General features: G+C 35.8%; 1 protein-coding gene across 2 annotated transcripts; it reads left to right on the top strand.

Annotated features, from left to right (window-relative positions):
• Nucleotides 1-289: 289 nt before the first annotated feature.
• LOC138312393 (uncharacterized) lies at nucleotides 290-9,769 on the top strand. Of its 2 annotated transcripts, XR_011206939.1 has the most exons (12): nucleotides 290-313; nucleotides 1,703-1,750; nucleotides 2,012-2,053; nucleotides 2,338-2,453; nucleotides 2,734-2,816; nucleotides 3,849-3,916; nucleotides 4,009-4,068; nucleotides 4,697-4,787; nucleotides 4,974-5,050; nucleotides 5,269-5,352; nucleotides 5,969-7,865; nucleotides 7,955-9,769. XR_011206939.1 is itself a non-coding variant. In XM_069253283.1 (11 exons), the coding sequence occupies exons 1-11, from the start codon at nucleotides 299-301 to the stop codon at nucleotides 6,242-6,244; spliced, it is 960 nt and encodes a 319-aa protein (XP_069109384.1). In that variant the 5' UTR covers nucleotides 290-298; the 3' UTR covers nucleotides 6,245-7,905. The 2 variants fall into 2 exon arrangements, 1 of the variants encoding a protein (XP_069109384.1); XM_069253283.1 differs by lacking the exon at nucleotides 7,955-9,769 and having other exon boundaries at nucleotides 5,969-7,905.
• The last annotated feature ends 254 nt before the right edge of the window (nucleotides 9,770-10,023 follow it).

Below are 10,023 nucleotides of genomic sequence, written 5' to 3'. Positions count from 1 at the left end.
AAAACTATTTCATTTCTTAGTGAAATCATATAATCGTTTTCAGAGGAATAGTTGGGTTGGGTTTTATTAGTTTAACGTCCTTCTAATAGCCATGTAAGGACGTGCCAAGTTTGATGTCGGAGGAAATATTTTATCAGGCTGCAGATGTTTTACTTACTAATGCTTGTATACTAGGCTATCTTGTGTTTTAGTTGATATAGCTATCTTTCATTTTCGGAATAAAAATTTATCAAAATAAGTAGAGTATTTCAATTAAAACTAAAAATTCTTTCTACAGGAACACCCTTCCGTCGACAGGATGACCAATCCAAAGGTAGGTGTTTTATATAAGGTAGTAAGCTATTGCTTCGATTTCTACACGCATGTAAATACAGAAAGAAGTTATGTTTTGATAAGGTATTGGTTTAATTGTAAGTCTATATAAGTGGTAGTTTGTTCCTGCTTAGCGCTCAGCAAAAAGGGAGTGGGACGACTGGTTCGCCCGTTGTTAGTATAATGTGACCGGGTGGGGTGTGTTGTTTGGTGTCTTTGGCGGCATGCTCCAGTGATATAGCACTATAAAAAGGGGCAAAAGCTCCACTATACAAGAAGACACAACATGAATATACCGCAGTCTCCCGAAACACGTACCTCGCACAAATACACACAACACACCGCATACATGGGAGGCCGTCCTTACATGACCATAGCTGTTAATAGGACGTTAATTAATCAAACAAACAAACAAACAAACAAACAAACAAAAAATGATAGACATTAGTCTGTTAAATAGTCCACTTTGACAACAACAACAAACCAACAAACAAAAAACAAAAAGAAAACCAATAGTAATAATAAAAGTTACATATTAAGTTACTACCACTGGTCGTCACCTCCTCTCAAGATTTATTCTCGGCTAAGAGCATTTGGAGAGTTTCATGTTAAGGGGCAAACAATTCGGCCTTACGAGTTCGTCCAAACTCGAGTAGCGATGTAAAGTTCGACATTTTCAAAGCATAGTATTTCTCTCTCTCTCCGGATGGTGGGTCAGTAGGGGTGATCAGTCCCTACTCTTCGACGGTTGGCTTCCAGCTACTACCGCCTCTTCGTATCCACAGCCAGCGGGATGCTCTCTCTGCCTCCTGCCCCAACTCTTTAATGGCAGTCTTCCTCGGTTTTCCCGTGATGCCGAGGGCTCCTAACATCCTCCAGCATGACTGACTGGGAAATCCCCGACAGCCTACCTCGACTGGGAAGTTCCATGCCTGCCAGCCTTTTCTTCCGCACTCGTCGGCCAACTCTGCATACTTAGTCCTTTTCCGCTCATGCACCGATTCACATCTTGTCTCCCAGGGCACAGTTAGTTCCACCATCACCAGTTTCTTCTTGCTAGAAGATACAAGCACTATGTCTGGTCTTAGTGCTGTCTCCACCACCTCTGGGAAGACCAACTTCTTCCCCTGGTCCACACGCATCTCCCAGTCTCCTGCACATCCTAGGATGCCTTGGTTTGTCTTTCCAGTTGGTTTCGTTGATGTTTGCCCCTCCTTTTGAAACTGGATGAGTTTTGGTCCTTTCTGTATTCCCTTTACAATATACGTATTGTCATAAGTTTGATCTAGTGTGCATTATTAACTTTGAACAAACATTTTATTAAACTTATTACGAGAAGTTAATGCAGCTAGAATTAAAATGGTCTAACCTAACATTTTATCTCTTGCAGGGAATACCAAATATAGGAAACACGTGTTTCGCAAACAGTGTTCTACAGGTGAGTCAGCAAATGGAATTATAATCGGCATTACATTGTGATTTCTATTAGAATGAAAATTACTATGAACCATGTTTAATCTACATTAACAAAATATTTACAAAGGATATATACATACCAATTAAAACTGTTCCTGGAAATGATCTTGAACTGATTGATACAGTAACGGCTGATACTTTGGTATCACCACAGCAAACAACTTTTTGATATGATTTGTTTATTTGCGTCATCATACTCGACCATTACAATTTATAATTACAGGTCTTGGGGCAGACGGAATTGTTACGAAACCTGCTTTTCGATGTAAGTATTTCATATGTATATACATATCTTATTGTCGTAGTGTATATCTAATCACATGTACATCTTTCTGATGTACTAGTTTCCCCGTCAACTTTCTTTAAAGATTTAGGTTAACTGAGGCAATTTTATTTTTATTTCTTTAATGTCGTGAATGTCAATAATGATAATGCTATGGTCACAAAGATCGGCCAAATCGGAAGGGGTTGTGACCAAAGCGTAAAGCCTAAAATGAATTTAAATCCATCGACTAGTTCTCGTTATATACTCTTAATAATAATTTGTAGTGTCAAGGAGGAACTGCGTATATGCTTAAGACGTTACTGGACGACTTAAATACATGTGACAAGCGCTGCGTTAATGAGTCCTTAGTGTCTAGGCTTCTTTCATCAGTATTCAAAAGGTTTGTCCCTTTCATTATCATATTGTTGAGCCGTTGACCTATAAACGGAGCAAATTTTTTTCTTTGTTTTGTCACGTGACAGAATGACATGTTCTGAGTGGCTAAACACCTAAATCGGTATAGGGATAACTCGATTTACTTTATCTTTCAAGGTACATAGCCATATGTCTAAATCGGTTCAGGTGAATTCGATTCACATAAAATTCCGAAATATAACATAAATGTATTTATCTGTATAAATTGTATTTATAGTAAAATTGATTCATGTTCTCTTTTGCAGGGATGGTTCGTTCCGGTTGGGAAGACAGGATGATAGTCATTCCTTCTTTCTTTCACTTCTTGAATGTGTACAAGCCGATTCAGGTAGACAAATACAGTGTACAGATGCATTTTCAAGCACAGAGTTGTAAATTTTGACAGGATAAAATTAAAAATTTTGGGTTGGCTTCAATTATTTGGGATGTTCTTGATTCCAAATTATCACTATCATAAGTGTTCTATCGCTATTTTCTCTTTCTATGCGTAAGTAACTTGAAAATTAGTTTACCGGATTTCAATTCAAAACCAGAAAGTATTGCTAACATAGAATGGCATTGTGGACACACCATTAAACAGGACGAACTCAGACCATAAAGAACAATCTTTCGTTTTCGCCTTTTATTAAAAAGGCAATTTTTGTTAAAATATTATTTCAAACAACGTTATCTGTTCAAAATTAAAATATGTGGATAAAATATTAAGTAAATGATCTACTTGTCTTGAAATATAATTTTTTTTAATATATAGCGAAGAAGGTCATATTTTGGCATGCTTGTGCATGTAGTTTTAATAAATAGAATTTAGATTCATGTGTATTTTAGAATGATAACTTGTAGTTTATTAAGATTCAAAGTTAAATTGAATTGTTTTCTATAGAACATAAACATTAGCTTGAATACCACATTTGCATTTATTTTAGTAACAATCCGGTTTTAATGAAAGTAATTAGTATCACTGTGATCTGTGTGAAAATTTCTAATGTGGCCATGTGTACTGCAAATTACAACTGGCTTGCCGCCTTTATGAAATAGTGGTAACTCTTTTTATTGTAGGCCGAACCCGCACCCTCAAAAAGTGGGGAAAAAATTCCCTCTTCTTGAATTTTACATATCTATGTATCTGATAACATGATCGCTACAAAGTTAGTATAGAGATATTTCATCCTAATACCTACAGGTATCAGTTAAGCTCTTTTGTTAAATGTCACTTTCGCTTAGGTTTTTCGCTTATTATGCCATTAATATCTTCGCGCAGGGAGGGTTTTCATGTACACATTTCGCATCGTAAAAAAACCAAACCTATTCGGAATTAACCAGAACGAATTGAACTCACATATGCAAATGGTGCTACTTACAGGTGGAAATCCTTATGGAATTTTCGAAGGGATGATGAAGAATAGGTTTGAATATGACAAATGTTCACATGTGAGTATATTTGTATTTACCAAATAAACATGAATCCGCTGTAAATTTTGTTGTTATTGAGTTGATTTTTTTTCAAATTATTTCATTTTCAGCTCGACGATTCTGAGGAGCAGCGGTTTACAAGTTTGCTGATGCCCATAGACAATCACAAGGTTATGCTTTGATCCTTAAAATAATTCTTATGTGGTATAGACTACAATCGAGTTTTTTTTCGTGTTATATTTCTTAACTCTGCTCTGAGTGAATTCTGAGACTAATAGAATATTTCCCTACCTAGAGAGTAGGACAACGAAATCTCTACCTTAGGAGGAGATTCACGACTGTCTAACCCGAGGCTTGTCGAGGGTGAGACTGTCATGAACCTCCTCCGATGGTAGATATTTCCCTGTCCTACTCTCTAGTATTCCCTTGTATGAAAAGCCGTTAAATAAGTCTTTTTATCGGGTAAATATCGAAGAAATATGTAAAGATAGCTGGAATTCCGTATGCGATGATCATTAGGTCAAAGTTCAGCACGCGCGTGAAGCACGAGTACGAATGTGATATTGATTGTTCATTTCGACTGCACAGGTTAATTTTTATTTTCATATGACATTTTATATCTTCCGGTTTATCACGCGAACATGTTCTACGCGTGCAGGCTGTCTTATCCTGAATAAGACAGAGAAATCTTACCCTCACCGGAAGTGCAGATATCTCTGTCCGATGGGGTAGAAATATGTGTCACATTTCAAATAAGACCTATTTCGAATTACATGTCCATTGTTCTTGACATTATAGGACCTACGTGATTGCATAGAAGATTTCCGTAGAATGGAGGAATTCGAGGAAAACCTCATTCAGTGTAGAAAGTGTATTACCAAACAACAAGGTAAGAGATTATACATGTATATGCCGTTTTCATTTTCCAAAGGTTATATCGAAGAGCATAACCTACGTATGTCGTATATATTGCGAATTGAATATTGTTACATATCATATTCTACACATATACCATATTGCCATGGTAACATTTAAGATGTATTATTGGCTATTAAGACACAACTACTTGTTTCAGATACAAAAGCTACAAGACGGACTGTTTTAACAAGACTTCCAGAGATATTGGTGTTGCAGATGGGACGATTTGCGGAGGTAAGATTGCAAATTGGTTCTTCATTCATATACGATATGTATGTATTTGATATGACCAAATAAATATCATGATATATTACACACATTTTTCTCAATATCATTGCTCAGATTATAGCCTTGACTAAATTAGGTTTACGTTATATCTACATGTTTATCATTAAATATTGATATAAACATACATATAACTACCCGTCATTTATTCTATACACCAATTGTAGTATATTACTGCCACCGGAATCAAGAGGATACGCAAGAATAATGGGAAAATTCGATTTGTAACTGAGATGAACCTTACTGAAGAGGTACGTTTATGAGTAAAATAGCTCTGATCGTAAAGTCATCTTGAGCAGGTTGAAAGTTAGTGAACGTTTAAAGTGACAGTTTTCTGCAAAATGCACGACTCAAATATAGGTCAATTATTATCGATAACTCCAAACTGGATACATCTTTCACTGACGTGTTAAGCTAACGTGATCTATATGGTGTGGCTAATCTTATAGAAAGTAGCTCTTTGTGGCCCGAAGCTCTCTCCAAGACTAAGAAATGGTTCCCATTGGAAATATTGCCTTCACCTACCCCACCCAACCCACCCCCCTCCCCACCCTTCTACTTGCGGAAAATGGAAAACCGGGTGGTCCAATTAAACTGGAACCAGTATTCCATGGAGAAATAATATCAAAACTAAAGTAAAGTTAGATTATGAAATACATATGACAGAATAGAATTTTACAAAAAAAAAAAATCCAAAAAACTACAATACTAATTATCAAAACATTCTACTTGAGTCTGAAAAGAAGTATTATATGTCATATATATTCCTCTGATTAAAGTAATGGATTATGACATGTAGCTGGGCTCTTTTGAGGCTTTGCCTTTATTCATATTATGTGTTAATATACTATTTTTTTCGTTTCGCAGCATGAGGGTAAAGATATTCCTTATGATTATGATTTGTATGGAGTAGTTAGCCACACAGGAACTATAGAGGGCGGCCATTACACTGCTGCGGTCAAAGTAGGAACTAAATGGTGGTATTGTAGTGATCGATACATCGTACATGGAGCAAATCCAGCTGAAGATCCAAGTGCAGGACCGTACCTTTTGTTCTACAGACGGAGGGGGAAAGGTTTGATGATAACAGATTTACAGTCACGGACAACTCATCAAGACACAAATATGGAAGCAAATGTTTAAATTCTGATAGTAAACTCTGATTTTGTTCCTTCTTAAATTGGTTTCCTTTTCCTTAATTTCCACTGTTTAAAAATTTTCTGTTTCTGTCGATATAGTTTACGTCATATTTGTACATTTATGGATTCGTGGGATACGAAGGAAGCAAAATCAAACAATGGAGACTATGGCCACAACCATTGTTTCTTATGTTTCTCAAATTAGGAGAGCATTGATTATTGTAATTTACATTTATACATTTACAGGTGTTAAAAATGTAAAAATATAGAAGATACGCCATAAAAATTATTGTTTTAGTAACTTAATAAAGGGTTTTTATAACATTGGGTCACAATGCAGAAAATTCTTTCAAGATTTGTCTGCATTGTTGCATATTTTAAAAATTATAAATCATTTTTTGTAATATTTCGACCACATGAATCAACATTTAACTCTTTCTTAATGAGTTCGCGGCCGCGGTGACCGAGTGGATATGATGTCCCGACATATTACCACAAGCCCTCCACCTTGGGGTTGCGTGTTCAAATCACATGTGGTGCAGTTGTCATGGCATGCACTGATCGGTGGTCGGTGGTTTTTCTTTGAATAGTTTTAGTTTAAATTAATTTTATTGTAACAAAAGACAAATGGATTGAACAAGTTATTAAAACTTACTGACTTCCTTTCCGAACAAATAAATATATAATTACAATGTTATTTGTCATGTGATAGCTTAAATATGTCTATATACAATGTATGTTTACTTTATATGTCAATACAAAACAAAGGTTACAAATTGGGATATAGCTAAGGAGATAAAGGAGGGATTAGAGACACCAACGCTTATTTTTGTTTGTTATAGATGGGTTTGCTTAGAACGTGCGAGTGGTTATTCTTAACTACTCGGTGTAAGTATAATCCTTGTCTACACACACACATAGCCCTCTGCTTTTCTAATGTTCAGTCACATCCCGTGCCGCGTTTGCCTTTCACCATGATACTCCGGGTCCTTACGAATTTCTGTCTTTCGTACTTAGCCGACTAGATAAGATCAACCGGGCACACGCTCTTTATTGTTAGATAAATTTATGAAAATAAATAAATTTGTTATATATACATTTAAATAGTAATTTACGAGCTTGGAGTAAAAGTGGGAGACGTTGGTGCTAAAGAGGAGAGGGGAGGGAGAGTAGGGCCTAGATTTGGGCAGATAAAGCTGCGAGTATCTTGGCCGTTCGGTATGGCTGGTGGAAGTTACATGTTAAACCGTTTAGAGTTAGAAATAAAAAAACTGGACAGATCTACATATTTGAATATTTCGAAGGTGTTCCACAGTGATTTCCTTGTACCAGTTAAGAGACAGGAGCATTAAGACGGACTGATTGTGATTTTTACAGTATAGTTAGAAGTGGGAAGCATCTTCTGGGTAATGTCAGCAATCGCAATAGGAGTCGTCTCGAAGATGAGCTTTATAGAGGTCGTAATGTAGAGGGCTGCAGCGATTTCGTAGTTGACAATGTAAAATGTTAGTTTTTCTAGGGCCATATTCGAGAAAGCATTTAATGTGAGGAAGTATGGTGTTTTGAGGTCGAAGAAGAGTTTTGAATTGTTTGATAAAATCAGATGACTTTGTTTCTGTTGATAGGTTGTTCCAGATTGTAGTTGGAGAAGTTTGACACAAGTGGTGGGAGGATTTTGTGATTTGCAGTCTGTAGTGTGAGTTTCTGTTGATAGGTTGTTCCAGATTGTAGTTGGAGAAGTTTGACACAAGTGGTGGGAGAAGACATTTAAGATATGAAGGAGCGTTATTATGATAAATATTCTGAAACATTGATAATTTTCTGTCCTTACGCCTATCTGCTAATGGTTTTCATCCAAGCTCTCTGTAAATAAATTCTTTTTTTCGAAAATATTGTTAAACCGGTTATGATTTGGCCAGTTTCGTACTGCATGTTTTCTAATTTATTCGAGAGTGTTATATTACAATTATCCCGTACTTCGCAGGCATATTAAAAAGGTGGTCTATTAAAAACAAGGAATATTTTTCTATGTTTTTTTCCTATTTAGGATGTATTTTAGTTTCCTTAGAGTTGCAATGTACTTGGTAGAATTTGTTAGTATTTTTATGACATATGTTTATCTGAGAACAATTTACACTTGTCGCTTACGTTATCCATTTGAGAAAATAAATCATTTCAATTTACATGTCCTACCAATGATTTTAGGCTAAGTATATCTGTTTTGTTATACAACCATATTGTTCTCTTAAAAGACTTACGTATAAGTAGACAGGATGACAATGACACGATAATAGCTCTATGATCACTAATAGTTTCTAAAACCGGTATAACCATGGATGATTCGGAGGATACGGTATCACTGATGTAGAATGGGTCAATAAGAGATTGAGTTGTTTGTGTTATTCTAGTTGGACTGGTTACCAGGTTAGTCAAATTATATTGTTGTGCGAGATTGCTAAGATCATTGTTACTTGCTGTCAATAGATCAATGTTTATGTCCCCTGTTAATATAATGTGAGGCGTATAATCAAAAGCTTTGTCCAAAGAATATTTCAGTCGTGTCCAAATTCCAGAGTTAGATTTTTGCCACGGTGGTTTGTATAATAAACATAAAAGATACTTCTTATTGTCAGTAAAAAATTCAATCCACATTATTTCGTCATTTGGTGATTCTAGGTCAAGTCTCCGTTTAGTCAGTATGTCGTTAGAAGAAAAAATCATAATACCTCTACCAAAAGAGTTTCTGTCCTTTCTGTATATTGTTGAAAAATTGGTAAGAAGATCAGAATCGGGGATGGAAGGGTCGAGATGAGTTTCTGTCAAGCACAATACGTCTATGTCGTCGGTAAAACTTTCAAGAAAATCAATTTTGTATCTAACGCTGCGGATATTTAAGGGCATAATTTTTAATGAGTTGTCTTCAGAAAAGGAAGATATATTGTCGGAGTCGGAGTCGTTAAATCAAGAAAAACTGTTGACTGGCCCTGGATTTGTATGTATGTCCCCTGACAAGAGTAAGATGAGGATTAGTACTAGGGCAATGTTGTTAGGGTTGCTATATGTCTGTATGAAAGTAAGGAAAACGAATGCTATAGGCAAATGTATGAAGTGTAGTTTGAAGGTATCGTAATAAGAAGGAATGTTGTTATGTGATCTGTATTTTATGTATATACGAGTTTGCTTAGAGTAATATAGTCCGATAGCACATCTCCATGTGGATACAGAGCACCCTGTCATGGGGGATCGAAAGAGTGTAAAGTAGGTAAATGGAGACAGCTAACGGATAGATTTATTGTTGTTACGTGTGCATGTCGGATAACCAGGATAACTAAGAGGTAGGAGCGAGGGGTAGAGAGAGAGGGAAAGGGAACGGAAAACAATAGGTTGAGAACACTATATATACATAGGACATGGTTACACAACATTGGAAGAAAAATAATACAGTTATGACACTACAATAACGTGTCAGCGGGTGATCAATATGAGTATGACACTGGAGAAAAATTTGCTTGTTGATATCGAACAATGTGAACCTTCACGAGGCAGACGTTACTGTACATATGATTTTGGGTATGTATGGAGGAGCCAGTAATATATATATATATATATATATATATATATATATATATATATATATATATACAGTGTATATATATAATGAAGATCTACAAAACACATGAAAATATTAATTTTAGAGTGTAAACAAGACACATCCATGAACCATAATAATGTTAGTCTGAGGGTTGAAAAGGTGTAAGAACTTATTCAAGAATATGAATTAGA

The sequence above is a fragment of the Argopecten irradians genome, unplaced genomic scaffold (genome assembly GCF_041381155.1).
Source record: "Argopecten irradians isolate NY unplaced genomic scaffold, Ai_NY scaffold_0302, whole genome shotgun sequence".
In the NCBI taxonomy this organism is placed as follows: Eukaryota; Metazoa; Mollusca; class Bivalvia; order Pectinida; family Pectinidae; genus Argopecten; species Argopecten irradians.
The sequence above is the reverse complement of the archived record's forward strand: the minus strand, read 5'-3'. Positions and strand labels throughout refer to the sequence as shown.

What these genes read in the sequence shown, in the direction of transcription:
- LOC138312393 (XM_069253283.1), top strand. An exon ending in GTGTATTACCAAACAACAAG is followed by an intron (nt 4,788 to 4,973) that starts GTAAGAGATTAT and finishes TACTTGTTTCAG; the next exon opens with ATACAAAAGCTACAAGACGG. An exon ending in AGATGGGACGATTTGCGGAG is followed by an intron (nt 5,051 to 5,268) that starts GTAAGATTGCAA and finishes CACCAATTGTAG; the next exon opens with TATATTACTGCCACCGGAAT.